The sequence below is a fragment of the Ranitomeya imitator genome, chromosome 5 (genome assembly GCF_032444005.1).
Source record: "Ranitomeya imitator isolate aRanImi1 chromosome 5, aRanImi1.pri, whole genome shotgun sequence".
NCBI classification, from domain to species: Eukaryota; Metazoa; Chordata; class Amphibia; order Anura; family Dendrobatidae; genus Ranitomeya; species Ranitomeya imitator.
In genome coordinates this window covers 78,205,276-78,227,748 of record NC_091286.1, presented here as the reverse complement: position 1 = coordinate 78,227,748, position 22,473 = coordinate 78,205,276, and the positions used below count along the sequence as shown (strand labels likewise).

Sequence of the window (22,473 nt, the reverse complement as noted above, 5' to 3'; positions counted from 1 at the left end):
TTAGCCTTGTATTTGGGGCAGGACCCCCTGTGCCGGCAGCGTTAGCCTTGTATTTGGGGCAGGACCCCCTGTGCCGGCAGCACTAGCCTTGTATTTGGGGCAGGACCCCCTGTGCCGGGAGCGTTAGCCTTGTATTTGGGGCAGGACCCCCTGTGCCGGCAGCGTTAGCCTTGTATTTGGGGCAGGACCCCTGTGCCGGCAGCGTTAGCCTTGTATTTGGGGCAGGACCCCCTGTGCCGGCAGCATTAGCCTTGTATTTGGGGCAGGACCCCCTGTGCCGGCAGCGTTAGCCATGTATTTGGGGCAGGACCCCCTGTGCCGGCAGCGTTAGCCTTGTATTTGGGGCAGGACCCCTGTGCCGGCAGCGTTAGCCTTGTATTTGGGGCAGGACCCCTGTGCCGGCAGCGTTAGCCTTGTATTTGGGGCAGGACCCCCTGTGCCGGCAGCGGTAGCCATGTATTTGGGGCAGGACCCCCTGTGCCGGCAGCGTTAGCCATGTATTTGGGGCAGGACCCCTGTATCGGCAGCGTTAGCCTTGTATTTGGGGCAGGACCCCCTGTGCCGGCAGCGTTAGCCTTGTATTTGGGGCAGGACCCCCTGTGCCGGCAGCGTTAGCCTTGTATTTGGGGCAGGATCCCCTGTGCCGGCAGCGTTAGCCTTGTATTTGGGGCAGGACCCCCTGTGCCGGCAGCATTAGCCTTGTATTTGGGGCAGGATCCCCTGTGCCGGCAGCGTTAGCCTTGTATTTGGGGCAGGACCCCTGTGCCGGCAGCGTTAGCCTTGTATTTGGGGCAGGACCCCCTGTGCCGGCAGCGTTAGCCATGTATTTGGGGCAGGACCCCTGTATCGGCAGCGTTAGCCTTGTATTTGGGGCAGGACCCCCTGTGCCGGCAGCGTTAGCCTTGTATTTGGGGCAGGACCCCCTGTGCCGGCAGCGTTAGCCTTGTATTTGGGGCAGGACCCCCTGTGCCGGCAGCGTTAGCCTTGTATTTGGGGCAGGACCCCCTGTGCCGGCAGCATTAGCCTTGTATTTGGGGCAGGATCCCCTGTGCCGGCAGCGTTAGCCTTGTATTTGGGGCAGGACCCCTGTGCCGGCAGCGTTAGCCTTGTATTTGGGGCAGGACCCCCTGTGCCGGCAGCGTTAGCCTTGTATTTGGGGCAGGACCCCCTGTGCCGGCAGCGTTAGCCTTGTATTTGGGGCCGGACCCCCTGTGCCGGCAGCGTTAGCTCTCCTGTGCCCACATTGCTGACACCTGTTTACCTCAGGGAAGCTCCGCACAGGGGAACATACAGTGCACTGTGCACCGTGACTAGCGGCGCCCCTCCCGCACAGTGTTACATAGGGCTGGGGTTTCTGCATTCCGTCACCAAGGTAACGCCGCCTCCAGCCTCGACAGGAGGCGCAACAAGGGGTTAACGCCGTAAAGTATGCCGCTTGTCGCACAGACGGGGCCGGGTGTGAGGGCAGCGCTGAGCCCCGGCTGTCACTATCGCTATGTCGGTGCTAGCATTGCTGCTGGGCCGGTGCTCGCCGTCTGCGCTGTGCTGCCCGGCTCGGCGGCTGATCAGGGGCCGCGATCTGTTACCGGACGCCCGGGCTCGCCATGTGCTGGGTGTACGGGACATTCCGGAGAGGGGCCGCCCGGTCACCAGGCCGCTGCTCTCCGCTCATCTGCTGCGGTCCCTGCACGGCCGCGCCGCCCTACACCTGCCCCTGCTGCGGCCCTGCGGGAGCACAGTGCGCGGGCGGCACCAGTCCGGGAGCCCCGAGGAGAGCGGCGCCGCCCGGACCCCGGAGCCCGACCTGGTGATTATATAGGCGGGCACGGGAGGGGAGGTCCCCGGGGCGGCTGCCACTAGTGTACAAGTACCGCTGCTGCTAGTCCCAGAACTACAGCTCGTGCAGATTTGTGAGCAGATCCCTGTAGTGTCAGGCGTGTGGTGCAAAGAATAATCTGCCGCCGGTCAGTTCTCTGTGCTCCGTTCCTGGAAAATCCACAGGTTAAATGCACTGCGTTTTACCTGCGGTTTAGTGTGGATTCCACCTGCGGTTTTACACCTGCGGATTCCTATTATGGAGCAGGTGTAAAACGCTACGGAATCCGCACAAAGAATTGACATGCTGCGGAATAAACACCGCAGCGTTTCTGCCCGGTATTTTCCGCAGCGTGAGCACTGCGGATTTTGTTTTCTATAGGTTTACATGGTGCTGTACACCGCCTGGAAAACTGCTGTGAATCCGCAATGTGTGCACATAGCCTAAAGGGGTCATCCGCTCTTAGGCCAACCCCTTCTTACACTGAATGTTCAGCCATGATAAAATAGGCTGATACTCGCCTCCCGTTCCAGCAGTGTCAGCACTCGTGGTCCCAGGAGTGGTCCCGCTGCAGTCCGGTCCGATGGGTGTCGTGGTCCGGGGCCTCCCATCTTATGATGACGTCTTCTTGTCTTCACGCTCCGGCGCAGGTGTACTTTGTCTGTCCTGTTGAGGGCAGAGCAAAGTACTGCAGTGCGCAGGCGCCAGGAAAGGTCAGAGAGGCCTCAACAGGGCAGATAAGTACGCCTGCGCCGGAGAGGAGGACATCATCATAAGAAGATGGGAGGCCCCGGACCGCGACGCCCATCGGACCGCATCGGGACCGCCCCTGGGTGAGTATAATCTAACCTCTTTCCTCCTCTTTCAGGTAACATTGGGGGCTTATCTACAGCATTACAGAATGCTGTAGATAAGCCCCTGATGCCGGTGGGCTTACCTCACCTTCGATTTTGGGGGTGACAGGTTCCCTTTAAACAGCCTGCTCTAGGCATAGTTGGTAAGCACCATCTATGTGTTACTATCCTGTGCTTATCATTTGTTGCACTTAGGCTTCTTTCACACTTCAGTTGTTTGGCGTCAGTCACTTCCAACATAGTGGCGGATCCGTCACAATTGTTGAGAAAACAGTTCTAACGGATCCGTTTTTTTGACGGATCCGTTACTTGGTTGTCTGGGAAAAGTATCTACTTTTTGGAGCATGCGCAATTGAAACAGCGGATTGGGGCGATGGATCCGTCGCCCATAGGCGGCCATTCTATGGAATGGCGGACGCGACGGATGCGTTGCGATCCGCCATTTCGTCATTCACAAAAAACGTTATAATGTCCGTCCATGTCTATATGACGTCCGCCAAATTTCAACGGATCCGTCGCATGGCGGATGGAACGGACGACCATCCGTCACAATCCGTCGCCAATGCAAGTCTATGGGAAAATAACTGATCCGTCAAAAAAATGGCGGTTTTAGACTGATGCCAAAAGACTGAAGTGTGAAAGAGGCCTAAGTAAGTAATCGTCAGTTTGTGTATTACCTCATGTTACTGCGTATTGCAGACTATTTGTGTTTCATGCTCTGTCAGTTATATATTCTGAAATGCTCCTGTTATTGCATCCTATAGTTTCACCCTTTCCTGTCACATCTGCAATCAATAAAAGGTTACAATTTTGCAGCCTCTTTAAAAGAAGACGGGGTTTATCGACATGTCTCATTGCACACCCTGCTAACGTGTATGAGGACAGTATATGCAATATTGGAAGAAACGGAACTGCAACATTGCTACAGAAAAATCACAAAAAAAATGGAATTGGCCGATCCATGAGAGCCCATCAGCCATGACCAGGTGTACCTTATTGTTAGTACCCTATCCTGATAAGTCAGCGCTCCTGTAGTTTTTCTGTAGCAATATTGCAGTCCTGTTTCTTCAATATTCCGTATGTACATAATGTAGCAGTCTCCTTTTTATGGCAGTAATGCAATTACTATATTCTAAGTTTATTATTTTTAGCATTTCAGAGTGCAGCTATTTTTTCTTCGGTGTATTGTCTTAGCTGGCACCAGTACACACTAGTTTGGATGTGTTGGTGAGTTTCCTGTTTTTGGCTGTTGTCATTAATACTGCTGCTCTACTGCCTCTCCTATGTTATGTACACTGCTGTCACTACAGCTAGTATTCACCTTCCAGCTGTCTTCACTATTCTCAGTATCATTGCTGATACAACGACTATTATACATCTGCTAGTACTGGCACTGCTACTATTACTGCCACTATATATCACCTAGTACTGGCACTGCTACTATTACTGCCACTATATATCACCTAGTACTGGCACTGCTACTATTACTGCCACTATATATCACCTAGTACTGGTACAGCTACTATTACTGCCACTATATATCACCTAGTACTGGCACTGCTACTATTGCTGCGACTATATATCACCTAGTACTGGCACTGCTACTATTGCTGCCACTATATATCACCTAGTACTGGCACTGCTACTATTACTGCGACTATATATCACCTAGTACTGGCACTGCTACTATTACTGCCACTATATATCACCTAGTACTGGCACTGCTACTATTACTGCCACTATATATCACCTAGTACTGGCACTGCTACTATTACTGCGACTATATATCACCTAGTACTGGTACAGCTACTATTACTGCCACTATATATCACCTAGTACTGGCACTGCTACTATTACTGCCACTATATATCACCTAGTACTGGCACTGCTACTATTACTGCCACTATATATCACCTAGTACTGGCACTGCTACTATTACTGCCACTATATATCACCTAGTACTGGCACTGCTACTATTACTGCCACTATATATCACCTAGTACTGGCACTGCTACTATTACTGCGACTATATATCACCTAGTACTGGTACAGCTACTATTACTGCCACTATATATCACCTAGTACTGGCACTGCTACTATTACTGCCACTATATATCACCTAGTACTGGCACTGCTACTATTACTGCCACTATATATCACCTAGTACTGGCACTGCTACTATTACTGCCACTATATATCACCTAGTACTGGCACTGCTACTATTACTGCCACTATATATCACCTAGTACTGGCACTGCTACTATTACTGCCACTATATATCACCTAGTACTGGCACTGCTACTATTACTGCCACTATATATCACCTAGTACTGGCACTGCTACTATTACTGCCACTATATATCACCTAGTACTGGTACAGCTATTGCTGTTATACATCAGCTACTATTCACATTACTATTACTCTGACACCTCTCCATTACTAATCCTATAGTTGTATGGTAAATAAAGACACAGACAGAGGAAAGCATTTTTTTATTTGAAATAAAAACAAAACACACTTTTACCTTTTTATTTAAAGACTAGAAATAAGCCCGATGCTATTGCATCGGAAGTGCAGTGAAATGAACGCGCGCCTTGGCGGGGGATTTGAATCCTGCGCAGCACCACTCATTGGCTCAGCCGGCGGGGCTGAGCCAATGAGCGGTGCCACGTGGGATTTGAATCCCCTGCCAAACCTCAGCCGACAGGTGGCTCAGCCAATGAGCGAAGCTGCGCGGCTTTGGTGGGGGATTTGAATCCTGCACCACTCATTGGCTGATTGTGGGTTAGCGACACAATCACCGGAAGCTGTGACAGCCGATTGGCAATTATATTTTAGATAACAAACACAGCTATACTCACCTAACGCCTAATTCCATTGAAGCCATGGTCTCCTGTATTAAAACAAAAGTGAAAAACAACCATATCCCTCACCTGTCCGTCATTCTGTCCCACGCCGTAATCCATGTCGGGGGATAAACAGTTTTCAACCTGGATGGTGCCAAAATGCGACCATCCAGGCTGAGAACCTCTGGTGAATGAACTGCGTCAGTGGAATACTGTGAGGGATATGGTTGTTTTTTTATTTTTGTTTTATTACAGGAGACCATGACTTCAATGGAATTGTGCAAGTGTGAACGTAGCCTAAAAGTAGGGGGTATTGGAAGGCTATGTATTTCTATACTAACAGTAGGGTTCACCGATAGGCCATGCATATCTATATTAATAATATGGGGGCACTGGGAGGCTGTGTATTTCTATATTAATAGTAGGGGGATACTGGGAGGGCTTGTATTCCTGGGCTTTGACGGTAGGTGGCACTGGGCAGGCGTGTATTTCTAAGTTAAAAATAGAGGGGCACTATGAGGTCGTGTATTTCTATTTTAATAGTAGGGGGCAATGGGAGGGCGATTCCTGGGCTATGATAATAGGTGGGCATCGGGAGGTTGTGTATTTCTATACTGGGTATTAACCCTGGGAATGTTCTGCATTCTGTTTTACAGTATGAAAATCCATGGACGATCCCAAATCTCTTGTCTATGACTAGGATCGGTTTGTCTCCTGTTCTCGGTTACCTGATTGTCGCAGAAAACTTTAATTTTGCTCTTGGAATTTTCGTTCTCGCCGGGATTACTGATTTGGTGAGTGTTCAGCAGCTCTGGTCATCAGTGTATAAACCAGAGGTCGTTTACCCTTAACAAGGCGACTCATTTATGTTATACTGAAGAAGACTTGGGGGGTATCCATATGGGAGCAGCACCTTACGGTAGTCCTCTCATACCATGAAATGGTGGCAGCACAAATAGCCGTTCAGTTTTTCCCATTTTTAAAGAGTCTGTGGGATCCACCTCGAGGCCTCTCACCTATACCTAGAACTGGGGCCTTCCACCCAAATATCTCTGTGAGAAAGGAGCCGAGCCTTATATTGGATAAAAGTGCGGAACCCAGAGGTGTGTGCTGTACCCATCAGACATTTATGATGTTTCCTGTTGATATGTCATCCATGGCGGTGATGGGAGCACCCTGGCAAAGTGTGTAAATTTGGTGACCTGTGGTTCCGAGTATGAACATGTTTGGCTCGCTGCGATCTTGTATCAGGTTTGGATGACAATTTCAACACGTATATGATATTCAGATCACTTTGATTTTTGACTTTCTAATGTATGTTTTCTGGTTATAGCTGGATGGCTATATCGCAAGGAACTGGGCCAATCAGAAGTCTGCATTGGGAAGTGCACTGGATCCACTTGCAGACAAAATCCTCATCAGCGTCCTGTACGTCTGCTTGACATATGCAAATCTAATCCCAGGTGAGCAGGTGCCAAGCCAAGAGGTTGTATGTCACAATCTCTCTCCATCCACCGCTTTTATGCTTCAAGGAGTTGTCCCACAATCACAACTTGTCACCTGTCTATGTGATCACTCATGAGCGTCTAATCCTTCCGACCATGAGAATGAGAACTGGGGTCCTGTGTCCCCATTTTGAATGGAGCATTGGTTTTGCGTTTTCACTGCCGCTCCTTGTAAAGTCTATGGAACTGATGAAAACCATAACCCTGTTATTCCCATTAACTTCTAACTGGCGGGCTGCAAGAGCGCACAGTCAGCGCGCCAGTCACAATGGGGACGCGGGACCATCCTTCTGGTCATTGTTGGGGAAGCCCAGTGTTTACTGGTTTAGTTGCCATCCCTGGTGTCATATGTTGTCCTTGGTGGCTGAGTCTTTTGGTTTCTTGTGAAATTCCTGTCTCTGAAGCGGTTCTGTGCGGCTCTCAGGAGTTCTTGACTGATAGATTTGAGATTAATGGGATTTCATTGTATAAAACTTGTTCACTTGCCAAATGTACGCATGGGGGGCTAGAGTAAATCCGCGGCTAATCTGGTAAGATGCGTCATTCAGAGGGCATATATAATCACCAATGTATCGCCCAATACCAGCTCATGCTTTGGCATGTAGTGGGCCTAGATTCGTATAAATGTGGCACTTTACAGGTGGGCACAATTCCATGGCGATGCTTTGGCCGTGTGGGCTACATGCAGATAGGGCCAGCAGTAAGTTAATGGCACATTTATATAATTTGGCCATAGCGGCGTATCTGCACATATAAGTTGTTCATTTGGATCAATCATTAAACCTCTGCTGTGTCTGGTTTTATTGTTTTTCAGTTCCTCTGACAGCCATGATCATCTTGAGGGACATTGCATTGATTGGTGCTGTTTTTTACGTCCGGTATAAAACCCTTCCACCCCCAGTAAGTACATGTGATGTGTGCGTGTTTCCCTGTGTGTCTACAGCTTAAAGGGATATTCAGTCGTTTCCTTCCACCACCCACTATTCTAGAACCGCCCCATTTATCACCAATTTCTTCAGGAGGTGATAAAAGATAGACTGGAAGTCCATTGTAAAAGGGTCCTTTACCCAAATTTTATACGTTGATCTGTAAAAGTGGCTTCAGAGCAGAAAAACTTTTTTTTTTTTTTCTATTTTGAAAAAACAAACAAACTTGGCACCGAATGAATTAAATTCATTAAACTCTTCCTGTAAAGTACTGGGCTTTTCCTAATGCTTGAAAAAAGGTTTCACAAACACTTAATTATTCATAAAGTGTTACTGATAACCAGTAATGATTGGTCTGGTGTTCTGTTATATATTTATAATTTTTTTTTTTTTTATACTACGACGGCATTATTATTTATTTATATAGCACCATTAATTCCATGGTGCTGTACATGAGAAGGGGTTATATACAGGGTTATAGATATCATTTACAGTGACTGACTGGAACAGAGGGGAGAGGACCCTATCCTTGCGGACTTACATTCTATGGGACCCTACCATTGCTTTTTGGCTGCAGATTAGTGATAAGCGAGTGTGCTCGGATAAGGTATCATAATCAAGTATTTTCAGCTTAGGGTACCGTCACACACTGCCATTTCGATCGCTACGGCGGTACGATTCGTGACGTTCCAGCGATATCGTTACGATATCGCTGTGTCTGACACGCAGCAGCGATCAGGGATCCTGCTGAGAATCGTACGTCGTAGCAGATCGTTTAGAACTTTCTTTTGTCGCTGGATCTCCCGCTGGCATCGCTAGATCGGTGTGTGTGACACCGATCTAGCGATCTAGCGATGCGTTCGCTTGTAACCAGGGTAAACATCGGGTTACTAAGCGCAGGGCCGCACTTAGTAACCCGATGTTTACCCTGGTTACAAGCGTAAAACTAAAAAAAAACAAACAGCACATACTTACATTCTGGTGTCCGTCAGGTCCCTTGCCGTCTGCTTCCCGCACTCAGTGACTGCCGGCCGTAAAGTGAAAGCAGAGCACAGCGGTGACATGCTTTCACTTTCACTTTACGGCCGGCAGTCACAGTGCGGGAAGCAGACGGCAAGGGACCTGACGGACACCAGAATGTAAGTATGTGCTGTTTGTTTTTTTTTACGCTTGTAACCAGGGTAAACATCGGGTTACTAAGCGCGGCCCTGCGCTTAGCAACCCGATGTTTACCCTGGTTACAAGCGAACGCATCGCTAGATCGCATCGCTAGATCGGTGTCACACACACCGATCTAGCGATGCCAGCGGGAGATCCAGCGACAAAAGAAAGTTCTAAACGATCTGCTACGATGTACGATTCTCAGCAGGATCCCTGATCGCTGCTGCGTGTCAGACACAGCGATATCGTAACGATATCGCTGGAACGTCACGAATCGTACCGTCGTAGCGATCGAAATGGCAGTGTGTGACGGTACCCTAACAGGCCGAAAATACTCGATTAGGACACAAGCATGCTGGGATAACACCTAATCCGAGCACTCTCTCATTACTAGTGTTTGCACTTATTTTATGTCTGCTGCTTCTCTGAGTACTTTGCTTGTGGTATTTGTTTAATCTGCCATACGGTGCCAGAGATATGACCACATTATGTTTAGTACTCCTTTTTTGGTCTTCAGTAATGGGGGTGTAGCTCACAGGGCAATAATGCAGAAAAACTTAAAGACCCGCATCAGAGGATCCTGTGAGCCGGACCCCTTTACGACCAACCCCCACCCCCCCATCATAAGGTCTAGAACCATGTGATTGATTTAAGGAAGAAATAACAAAAGCTCCAGTAATGACATGATCAAAACCTGGGCACTTTAAACCTGGTGAAGATGCTCTTAAAAAAAAAAAAAAAAAGAAAAATGTGGCATTAATAATGTCCCATTTAAGGGGAACCTGTCATTAGATGCATGCTTCCCAATCCATGGGTGGCATATGGCAGCCATTGGCTGTATGATCGCAGCCATATGTTTACCGTCTCTGAAACGCAGTTCCTTACAAATAAAGACTTGCTTTTTATAGCTGCTGGGGACTGAGGTGCACGGGTGACAAGTCGTACTGGCGGGTCCCCAGTGACGACTCCACGTCCCTGCCTATAAAGTATGTATTTCTCTGAAACGCTCCAACATTCAGAGACAAACACATGTGGCTGGGGTCGTACAGCCAGGGGCTCATACTTGCACACGGTTTGGGCACCATGTGTCACCTGACAGGTTCCCTTTAAAGCCTTTCCATGAACATGCTTTGCAAAAAGGAAAAAAAAGAGAGCATGAACCGCACATCCCAAATTCATACTTTGATCTAAAGCCGCTAGGCAAAAATTTATATACTGAACATGAGGTTTTCAGTTTAACATTCTGATCAGACTGTATGAAGCCCACTGCCACTTCACGGCAAACCTCGTAGTGGGTCCTATCGCCCTAACGGAGCGGAGTCGTGCGGCAACCACCGCCACAGCGGCCACGCACCAGCAGGGCGGACGGCCTGTTGCCCCACAGCACCCATGCTGCGAGACTGAGCCCCCATGACTCCAGACCGCGCCGCCCCACCAGCACAAAGCCACAGCAACAATGGCCGCCACACAGCACCAGCACCAAAATGAAAGGAGCATTGAAACTCACCTTCCTCCAGCTCTTCAGTGAGAGCCAAAATGGGCTAGACCCCAGGCCGTCCGCCCTGCTGGTGCATGGCCGCTGTGGCGGTGGGCGCCGCACGGCTCCGCTCCGTTAGGGCGATAGGACCCACTACGAGGTTTGCCGTGAAGGGGCAGTGGGCTTCATACAGTCTGATCAGAATGTTATACTGAAAACCTCATATTCAGTTATATTAATTTTTGCCTAGCGGCTTTAGATCAACGTATGATTTTGGGATGTGCGGTTCATGCTCTTTTTTTTTTTTTTTCTTTTTTTGCAAAGCACTTTCCATGAACATTTCCAGGAGTGGATCCAGAGGTATCTTCATACTGTTTATATTAGTGCTGCTTGTATGACTGATGAGGAACCTCCAGATAAGCTTCCTGTAGGGGAGGTTAGGCAATATCCGGTGCTGTCACTCCGTTTTCAGATGTTTAGTGCTTTAGCTGCATGTCTTAGCAGGCTGTGATCACACTGCCTACCGTTTTGTTAAAGTGAGGGGTCTTGTGCTGTCTGTGTGGACCCTCTGATCAGTGCTGTGTGCAGCAGGAGGTCTAGTAACCTTCTTCAGGCTTTCAAGGATAGGATGTCCCTTTTGGCAGTTTGTCCTGCTTGTCTGTAACTATAGACTGATCGGTCTTGACAGCTGGCTCTGGACCATTACTCGGAGGAGAGCCACTATTTTTAGTAATAAAAGGAAATTACATTTTTGATAGTGGCTATGTGGGCAATCTAACAAGCTTTTTGGTTGAAATGTGACCATTTTAACCCCTTCACTACATGCGCCGTACTAGTATGGCACATGTCGTGTCTCCCCCTTTGATGTGAGCTCCGGCGCTGAGCCCACATCAAAGTCACCACATGTCAGCTGTTTTGTACAGCTGACAGAGGCATTTAACTACCGCTTCCGGCCATAGGGCCGGAAATGCGTGCATCGCCGACCCCAGTCATGATCGGGGGTCAGCGATGCGTCGGCATAACAACCAGACGTCTCCTTGAGACCGCTATGGTTGTTGATGCCGGCTTGCTGTGAGCACCACCCTGTAATTCCTATGTAGCTGAGCCGATCCAGTTGTGCCAGCTTCTAGCCTCCCATGGAGGCTAATGAAGTATGGCAAAAGTTAAAAAAATAAAAAATGTTTAACCCTTTCACGACATGCGCCGTACTATTACTGCGCATGTCGTGTCACCCCCTTTGATGTGGGCTCCGGCGGTGAGCCCACATCAAAGTCGCGACATGTCAGCTGTTTTGTACAGCTGACATGTGCACGCAATAGCGGCGGGTGAAATCGCTATTCACCCGCCGCTATTAACCTGTTAAATGCCGCTGTCAAACGTGGCCGGAAATGATGTCATCACCGACCCCCGTCACATGATCGGGGGTCGGCGATGCATCAGGAAGGTAACCATAGAGGTCCTTGAGACCTCTATGGTTACTGATGCCGGCCTGCTGTGAGCGCCACCCTGTGGTCGGCGCTCACAGCACACCTGCATTTCAGCTACATAGCAGCGATCTGATGATTGCTGCTATGTAGCAGAGCCGATCAGGCTATGCCAGCTTCTAGCCTCCCATGGAGACTATTGAAGCATGGCACAAGTTAAAAAAAATGGTTTTAAAAATATGAAAAAAATATAAAAGTTTAAATCACCCCCCTTTCGCCCCATCCTAAATAAAAAAAAATAAAAAAACCTACACGTATTTGGTATCGCCGCGTTCAGAATCGCCCGATCTATCAATAAAAAAAAGCATTAACCTGATCGCTAAACAGCGTAGCGAGAAAAAAATCCGAAACGCCAGAATTACGTTTTTTTGGTCGCCGTGACATTGCATTAAAATGCAATAACGGGCGATCAAAAGAACGTATCTGCACCGAAATGGTATCATTAAAAACGTCAGCTTGGCACGCAAAATATAAGCCCTCACCCAACGAAAAATGGAGACGCTTCGGGTTTCGGAAAATGGCACTTTTTTTTTAAGCAAAGTTTTGAATTTTTTTTCACCACTTGGATAAAAAATAACCTAGACATGTTAGATGTCTATGAACTCGTAATGACCTAGAGAATCACAATGGCAGGTCAGTTTTAGCATTTAATGAACCTAGCAAAAAAGCCAAACAAAAAACCAGTGTGGGATTGCCCTTTTTTTTTCCCGTTTTCTAGTAAGACATGGTAAAATCAATGGTGTCGTTCAAAAGTACAACTCGTCCCGCAAAAAATAAGCCCTCACATGACCATATTGACGGAAAAATAAAAAAGTTATGGCTCCGGGAAGGAGGGAAGTGAAAAATGAAAACGCAAAAACGAAAAAGGCCGCGACTTGAAGGGGTTAAATATGAAGAGAAAAAAAAGTTTAAAACACTCCCCTTTCACCCCATTCAAAATAAAACAATAAAAAAATCAAACCTACACATATTTGGTATCGCCGCGTTCAGAATCGCCCGATCTATCAATTAAAAAAAGGAATAACCTGATCGCTAAACGACGTAGCGAGAAAAAAATTCAAAACGCCAGAGTTAAGTTTTTTTGGTCGCCGCTACATTGCATTAAAATGCAATAACGGGCGATCAAAAGAACGTATCTGCAGAAACGTGGTATCATTAAAAACATCAGCTCGGCATGCAAAAAATAAGCCCTCACCCGACCCCAGATCCCAAAAAATGGAAACGCTACAGGTATCGGAAAATGACGCAATTTTTTTTTTTTTTATTTAGCAAAGTTTGGAATTTTACCACTTACCGTATATACTCGAGTATAAGCCGAGATTTTCAGCCCAAATTTTTGGGCTGAAAGTGCCCCTCTCGGCTTATACTCGAGTCAATGTGGGTGGCAGGGTCGGCGGGTGAGGGGGTGAGGGCGCTGAGGTATACTTACCTAGTCCCAGCGATCCTCGCGCTGTCCCTGCCGTCCCACGGGCTTCTGTGCTGCAGCTTCTTCCCCTCTTCAGCGGTCACGTGGGACCGCTCATTAGAGATATGAATAAGCGGCTCCACCTCCCATAGGGGCGGAGCCGCCTATTCATTCCTCTAATCAGCGGTGCCGGTGACCGCTGACAGGAAGAGCTGCGGCACCGAAGACCAGGCAGAGGGACAGCGCGAGGATCGCCAGGACTAGGTAAGTATAGCATATTCACCTGTCCTCGTTCCAGCCGCCGGGCGCCGCTCCATCTTCCCGGCCGGCGCCTCCATCTTCCCGGCGTCTGCGCTCTGACTGTTCAGGCAGAGGGCGCGATGACGCATATAGTGTGCGCGGCGCCCTCTGCCTGATCAGTCAGAGCAGAGACGCCGGGAAGATGGAGGCGCCGGAACGAGACGCCGGGAGCTGCAATCAAGGGAGGTGAGTATGTGGTTTTTTTTTTTATTGCAGCAGCGGCGGCAGAGATTTCTATGGGGCACAATGAACGGTGCAGAGCACCGTATATGGCACAGCAATGGGGCACAATGAACGGTGCAAAGCACCATATATGGCACAGCAATGGGGCACAATGAACGGTGCAGAGCACCGTATATGGCACAGCAATGGGGCACAATGAACGGTGCAGAGCACCGTATATGGCACAGCAATGGGGCACAATGAACGGTGCAAAGCACCATATATGGCACAGCAATGGGGCACAATGAACGGTGCAGAGCACCGTATATGGCACAGCAATGGGGCACAATGAACGGTGCAGAGCACCGTATATGGGCACAGATATGGGGCACAATGAACGGTGCAGAGCACCGTATATGGCACAGCAATGGGGCACAATGAACGGAGCAGAGCACCGTATATGGGCACAGATATGGGGCACAATGAACGGTGCAGAGCACTGTATATGGCACAGCAATGGGGCACAATGAACGGTGCAGAGCACCGTATATGGCACAGCAATGGGGCACAATGAACGGTGCAGAGCACCGTATATGGCACAGCAATGGGGCACAATGAACGGTGCAGAGCACTGTATATGGCACAGCAATGGGGCACAATGAACGGTGCAGAGCACCGTATATGGCACAGCAATGGGGCACAATGAACGGTGCAGAGCACCGTATATGGCACAGCAATGGGGCACAATGAACGGTGCAGAGCACCGTATATGGCACAGCAATGGGGCACAATGAACTGTGCAGAGCACTGTATATGGCACAGCAATGGGGCACAATGAACGGTGCAGAGCACCGTATATGGCACAGCTAATGGGGCACAATGAACGGTGCAGAGCACTATATGGGGCACAGCTATGGGGAAATAATGAACGGTGTAGAGCACTATATGGCACAGCTATGGGGAAATAATGATCTATTTTTATTTTTGAAATTCACCGGTAAATGCTGCATTTCCACCCTAGGCTTATACTCGAGTCAATAAGTTTTCCCAGTTTTTTGTGGCAAAATTAGGGGGGTCGGCTTATACTCGGGTCGGCTTATACTCGAGTATATACGGTAGATAAAAAAAAAATAACCAAGACATGTTTGGTGTCTATGAACTCGTAATGACCTGGAGAATCATAATGGCAGGTCAGTTTTAGAATTTAGTGAACCTAGCAAAAAAGCCAAACAAAAAACAAGTGTGGGATTGCACTTTTTTTCCAATTTCACCGCACTTGGAATTTTTTTTCCCGATTTCTAGTACAGCACATGGTAAAACCAATGGTGTCGTTCAAAAGTACAACTCGTCCCGGAAAAAAATAAGCTTTCACATGGCTATATTGACGGAAAAATAAAAAAGTTATGGCTCTGGGAAGGAGGGGAACGAAAAATGAAAATGCCAAAACGAAAAAGGGCCGCGTCTTGAAGGGATTGAAGAAATGATGAAGGATCCACTGGATGGCAATGGGCCTGTGGTTTTGCAGCTGGAGGATAGGACCTCTGCTGTGGCAGTGGGTGGAGTCCAAGCCGTTATACCCACACTGATGTAACATCACCAATTCACTAGTGATGATCTGCTTATACCCCTTTAATGAGAACACATATGCTGTTCGCTTTTAAGCTTTTTGAACCAAAACCAGAAGTGGATCCAACAGGAATGGGAAACATACAGCACTTGCTTACATGTCTTCTTCATGCTGGATCCAGAATTTTGCTCAAAAAAATGCATCAAAAACGATTGTGTTTTCAGCTTTGACGATTATTGTATTTTTAAAGCACCATCATTTTCAGGGTGCTGTACATGTGAGAAGGGTTGCATACATATAATATGTAGTATACAGGAAAATGAGCAGTGACAGGTACAGAGGGGAGAAGAGCCTCACGGGCTTACAATCTACAGAGTAAGGCTAAGTTCACATTTGCGTCTATGTGCGCAGCGTATCATCTGCAGACGCAAACGCATGCCAAAACACACGTTTACGCAGCATTTTTTATCCGCATCAGCTTACGCATGATGGCAAAAAAACACGCTGCGTGTTCATGCGTCTTTTGCCTGCGTTTGCGTTTTTTATGCTCGTGTGTTTGATATTTCCAGGAGTGCTTGTCTCAATTAGTCCCTGGACATGCGCAGTCCGAAGTATGCAAGCGCATCGAACGCATGCGTACGCATGACGCATGCGGATGTATGCGGGTCCAACGCTGCGCGCACAGACGCAAATGTGAAACCAGCTTACTGGGGAGGGAAACGGCAGGTCGGGGGGTTGGAGCAGAGGGAGGGAACAGCGGGGTCATTGCAGGCTGTAGGCTTTACTGTGGAGACAAGTTTTCGGGTTCCATCCAAATGTTTTATTTTTTGGAGACCATCTTCGTGTTGAAGCACACAACTCCAGAAGATTGGGGGGATACTCAGGAAAAATTTTGCACGCCATGGGATGAGGAACGTACGAGAGAAGGCGGTCTTGTGAGGAGCAGAGATTGCGTGTAGGAAGCTATCAGAAGATGAGTTTGGAAATGAATGGAGGAGACAGATTATGGACGGCTTTGTAATTCATTGTTTCTAGTTTAACTTGGAGGGATCTGCGGAGGGGAGAAGCGAGGCAAGAGATGGGGTTGAGCCTGCTCGGTCCTAGGTTTGAAAGTTATTCTAACAAATGGTCTTACACATTGATAGCAAATTTTCTTTTTACCTTTAGAGAACTCTTGGCAGATATTTTAACCCTTGCTATGCAACTGCTCAGTTAGAGCCAACGTTTATCAGTAAGGTAACTATGTCTATTCATTTGTTGTCTTTTCTGTGTACATTATGTGAATTTTCCAAACCAAGAAGAATTAGAAAGTCTGCCGACACGGCTTTTATACGGCAGGTGATGGTAATGATTACCTCCAAGGAGTCTCCCAGCGGCGACAATGTTCAGTCGCCAAGATTACAAGCAAAGTTCACAGTGAATAGAATAAAGATGATGGTTGCAGCACTCACTAAAAATTTGCAACCTCTAAGGCTGTGTGCACACGTTGCTGTTTTTTAGCATTTTTTTCTTGATAAAAACGCATAAAAAACCGCATACATACCCATCCTATCATTTAGAATGCATTCTGCAAGTTTTGTGCACATGATGCGTTTTTTTCCATGAAAAAACGCATCGCGGTTAAAAACGCAGCATGTTCATTAATTTTGCTGGGTTTTTTTCGCGTTTTTCCGGCTATATAATGCATTGGGAAAGTTCTGGAAAAAAACGTATGCAGTTTTCTTGCAGAAAATGTCCGGTTTTCTTCAGGAATTTTCTGCAAGAAATTCTTACATGTGCACATACCCTAAATGGACATCTAAAGGGTAACATTTTTCCTTGTGGAGAATGACATGTCGGTGTGAGGATGCTTAACCCCTTCACGACATGCGCCGTACTAGTACGGCGCATGCCGTGAATCCCCCTTTGATGTGGGCTCCGGCGGGGAGCCCACATCAAAGTCGCGACATGTCAGCTGTTTTGTACAGCTGATATGTGCGCGCAATAGCGGCGGGTGAAATCTCTATTCACCCGCTGCTATTAACCTGTTAAATGCCGCTGTCAAACACAGACAGCGGCATTTAACTACCGCATTCGGCCGGGTGGCCGGATATGACGTCATCGCCGACCCCCGTCACATGATCGGGGGTCGGCGATGCATCAGGAAGGTAACCATAGAGGTCCTTGAGACCTCTATGGTTACTGATGCAGATCTGCTGTGAGCGCCCCCCTGTGGTCGGCGCTCACAGCACACCTGCATTTCTGCTACATAGCAGCGATCTGATGATCGCTGCTATGTAGCAGAGCCGATCAGGCTATGCCAGCTTCTAGCCTCCCATGGAGGCTATTGAAGCATGGCACAAGTAAAAAAAAATGTTTTTAAAAATATGAAAAAAATATAAAAAATATAAAAGTTTAAATCACCCCCCTTTCGCCCCATCCTAAATAAAACAATAAAAAAAAACCAAACCTACACGTATTTGGTATTGCCGTGTTCAGAATCGCCCGATCTATCAATTAAAAAAAAGCATTAACCTGATCGCTAAACGGCGTAGCGAGAAAAAAATCCGAAACGCCAGAATTACGTTTTTTTGGTCGCCGCGACATTGCATTAAAATGCAATAATGGGCGATCAAAAGAACGTATCTGCGCAAAAATGGTATCATTAAAAACATCAGCTCGGCACGCAAAAAATAAGCCCTCACCCGACCCCAGATCTCGAAAAATGGAGATGCTACGGGTATCGGAAAATGGCACTTTTTTTTTTTTTTTTTTTTTTTTTTTTTAGCAAAGTTTGGAATTTTTTTTCACCACTTAGATAAAAAATAACCTAGTCATGTTACGTGTCTATGAACTCGTAATGACCTGGAGAAACATAATGGCAGGTCAGTTTTAGCATTTAGTGAACCTAGCAAAAAAGCCAAACAAAAAACAAGTGTGGGATTGCACTTTTTTTGCAATTTCACCGCACTTGGAATTTTTTTCCCGTTTTCTAGTAAAAGACATGGTAAAACCAATGGTGTCGTTCAAAAGTACAACTTGTCCCGCAAAAAATAAGCCCTCACATGACCATATTGACAGAAAAATAAAAAAGTTATGGCTCAGGGAAGGAGGGAAGTGAAAAACGAAAACACAAAAATGAAAAAGGGCCGCGACTTGAAGGGGTTAAAAGCCATGCAATGCTCTTCTTGGAAATTTAAATATGTAAATTGCCTCTTCAGTGAGGAAGAGGACTAGAACTCTAGTTCCACCAATTGGAAGTAGCAATCTTAAGTCATGGCTGTTAAGCTTCCTCACACTGGAGTTACCCCTTAGATCTCGGTCAGAAGTCTCTCACCTAGCTAAACCAGATCTCACACTTTGCACTGACAAGGGGCAACGCTCCAAAACAGAGTGTCTGCAAATTGAGATTCTGGTTTGGCTTTTATCCTAAGTCATGTGACAAGGCTCGTTAGAGGGTCGATATTGACTTTTAGAATTGCTACTTCCATAATTGTAGCAAATGCAGAGCATATTCCAAAAATGTCTTGATAGATGTGGGGGGCCCCCGCAAAAGCCATCTTGTGTACAGGCAGAGAATGCAATGGGCAGTTGACAGAGTATGCTATTAAATAGATGTGGGTCTAACTGCTTAGATGCTGTGGCCGCCATTGATCCTGGCCACTAAGGGTCATTTCCAATCCCGCAGTTATTTAGGTGTGACTAGCCAACATCTGCCTCATACTCTACAAGTGCACCCGTGGCTTACATAATAAGGGGTTAAGTCCCCTTAATTCCTTTAGTGTCTGCTGACTGCCACCGTGATCATGGCTGCACATGGTGTCGGTGCAGCATGTCATCGCTGCTGTGATGTGACCAGGGTTCCAGAGGATCATGCGAGCATTAGCTGTGGAGCCGCGGGTGGGTACACGCGATTTACTTGTTTCTTACCTTTTACACATTTAACATTCAGATTTGGGTTACAGGCCTCTTATTAATCAGTGGTCTCTGAATTTGTCCTTTAACACCCAATAAATCTGATTTACTGTATTATGTCTCGTTTAGATGAACACCGCAGTCCAGTTAATACTGGTGGCAGCGTCGCTCGCGGCCCCCGTATTTAATTATGTGGATAGTGTCTATCTTCAAGCGTTATGGTAAGTTACTCATAATCACACTGCTCTACAGGGTGTTCTGAGATATTGGAGACTAGACTTAGGAGAAGGTATCAATGTTTGATCAGTTGGGGGGTCCTGGATGTACAACGTGAGGGGGGATTAGAGCACAACATGCCGTTCATTTATAATGCCAGTCTGCCAGTGAAAGAAATGGCCGTGTGTTACCGTTTACCTGTTGCTCATAGACGGGTCCTTCTGTAATGGGCATGTGCTCTCATAGGCCATATGTATTGGGCTTGTCTTGTCCACTGTGAGGATTCTCCGCTGTCAGCACTGGGATCGACAGGCATGTAACTGCAAGTATGTGATATGCATACTACCAGACACAATCCGACTAGACTCTTTCCGGCCTGGCGCAATACACTTGCATTGAGCGAGTTCGGAAACAGTCTAGTTGGGTTGTGACCAGGAATAGCCAGTGACCATTCCCAGCACTGACACCGGAGAATCCTCCGAGTATGCAGTGCACATGATGTGAGGATTCACAAGTCTACAGTCAGAACTTGACCTTTTACACCAGACAACCCCTTTAATTATCCCAATGAAATTGTGGTATCATTCCTGGTTACTTACAAATGCCCCTATATTCATTTACTGCTGTAGATATTGTACAGGTGATCTGTATGGGGTATACTCCCACATTCTGTACTGGGACTGTGGGGGCATGCTGACATTTTGTATGCACCTCCCTAACCGTGAACAACGGAGGGGTTCTGATCCTGATGATTGTTAGAGCCATGAGGAGTATGCTATGGTGTTTCATGCTAATGTCAGTGTGCTTGGTTCCAGGTGTATCACTGCGTTCTCCACTGTGGCCTCTGGGTACAGCTACTACCATTATGGACAAAAGACAGTCAAAGTTTTGAACAATAAGTGAAGGCGCGGATTTCTATCAGACACTGCGGACACAAGGAGCGATGTACGATGTCTCTTCATTGTAATTACTGGACACTGATGTACAATGGACTCCTGAGCTGGGGCGAGCACAGTCATCGTCTGAGGATCCGACTTATGCACTTAATATTCAATATTTGAATGTGGTCTTATATGGACACGGGTTTTGTGGAATAATTGACAATAGCTCCCAGTGTGGAAATGATTTTGTCAATATCTGATGAATTTTTGAGAAATTAACTTTTTTGGCAATGATCTCGCAATGTTATATATGATTTCTGATTTGCACTTAGAAGTAAAGGACTTTTATAAGGGAAAGCGCATTGTGATTTTGGTAAATGGATATGTTCTTTATATTTCATGTATGTTACACGGGTAATAAATCAATGACAGCCTGAACATATATGACCTGTTTCACACACTCAGAAAACGAGGACTGTGGAAATTATCATTAGACCGGGTTCACACAAGCTTATCAAAACTTGTCAGTTTCATCCAGTAAACTTGGATGATTTTTTTTTCCTTGTCATCCTTGTGCAATCGATGTATGATCACTTTTGTTACAGCAGCAGCTATTACCGTATTTTTCAGACTATAAGACGCACCTAGGCTTTAGAGGAAGAAATTAGAAAAAAAAAAAATTGAAGCAAAAAATGTAATAAATTCTGTACTAATATCCCCTATCCTGGTATGCACGGCCCCCAACAGAAAAACATATTAAAAAAAAAAACATAACCCATCCTACTTACGTTTCCTGCGCTCCCTCGCAGCATCTTGTTCCGGTGCCAGTAGCTGCTTTATGCTGGTAAGCAGCGCTTGGAAGTGACATCAAGTGCTGCTTGCAAGCCGAAGACAGCTGCCAGAATACTCACTTCTGTCCACGCCGGGACTATGTGCATGGAGAGCAGTGAATATTCATTGATCATTAATAGCTGTCGGGCATTCATGTGTGCCCGCTACTAAAGGGAAATGAATATTCACTGCATCCCACACCTATGGGACTGGAGAACAGTGAATATTGATTGCCTTAAGTAGCGGGCGCGAACGCCCGGCTGCTGCGGCTAACAGCGTGTCAGCTATTAAACAGAAATGAATATTCACTGCCTTACACGCCCATGGGCCTCTGACCTTGTTTTGGGGCGGTGGGGGGCTCCGACAGCGCTGTGATTTATTTTTTCTGCCAGGATGGCACAGGTTCTTTCCACAGTAGTGGCGCTGCTGGAATGTATATCCCGGGTACTTCCCCGGGCGCCGGCTAATCAAGTCCCAGGCTCTTGACATGTTAGGCCGTGGGCAGAAGTCCCACCCCTTTTTACCGTGTCTTCCGGCGGTCACGCCCCCTCCCCGGGAAGGATCCAGGAGCGAAAATCTAGGCCCCGGCTTCTGCCTGTAGTAGGCCTCAGCCGGAAAAACCCTTCCCCCTCTCGGTGGATCCGCCCTCCAAATCGGGCGCACTGGGGTTATAAGGATGACGCTAACACTTCTCCCGGTGACAGCCTTCACTACAGGCACGGGGACACAGGACTGGGGTAAGTGCTATTCCCCCAGCCTGACAGCTGAAATACTTGATTCAGCAGCGTTATTTTTATTTGAGAGTGTGATTGTCAGCACCAACAGCAGTCACCATGTCCAGAAGGATTAAGTCTCACACGGTTTTATATACCACGTGTGTTGCCTGTCGGTCTGCTTTTCCGCGTGCCCAGAGCAACCGTCTCTGTGAGGCCTGCGCTTCCGAGCGCGCTCAGGAGCCCTCCCCTGTGTCTTTGTCCAGTGCGCCTGTATCTGAGACAGACAGCGGTGTCCCCCCCTGAATGGGTCGCATCCTTGACACAGTCTATGTCGTCCTTAACTAAGGCGAACGATTCCCTCCAGACCCTGGCTGGGGCCAGGGACGACGGTTCATCTGTCTTAGAAAAATACTCCGGTTCACAGGAACCTC

General features: G+C 47.4%; 1 protein-coding gene across 2 annotated transcripts; it reads left to right on the top strand.

The window, feature by feature from the left end:
- The first annotated feature begins 1,419 nt into the window (after positions 1-1,419).
- CRLS1 (cardiolipin synthase 1) lies at positions 1,420-20,937 on the top strand. Of its 2 annotated transcripts, XM_069768822.1 has the most exons (7): positions 1,421-1,807; positions 6,174-6,311; positions 6,851-6,980; positions 7,837-7,922; positions 16,672-16,740; positions 19,528-19,619; positions 20,430-20,937. In XM_069768822.1, exons 1-7 carry the CDS (start codon positions 1,496-1,498, stop codon positions 20,515-20,517), a joined length of 915 nt encoding a protein of 304 aa, XP_069624923.1. In that variant the 5' UTR covers positions 1,421-1,495; the 3' UTR covers positions 20,518-20,937. The 2 variants fall into 2 exon arrangements, with proteins under 2 accessions (XP_069624924.1, XP_069624923.1); XM_069768823.1 differs by lacking the exon at positions 16,672-16,740 and having other exon boundaries at positions 1,420-1,807.
- Positions 20,938-22,473: the final 1,536 nt, after the last annotated feature.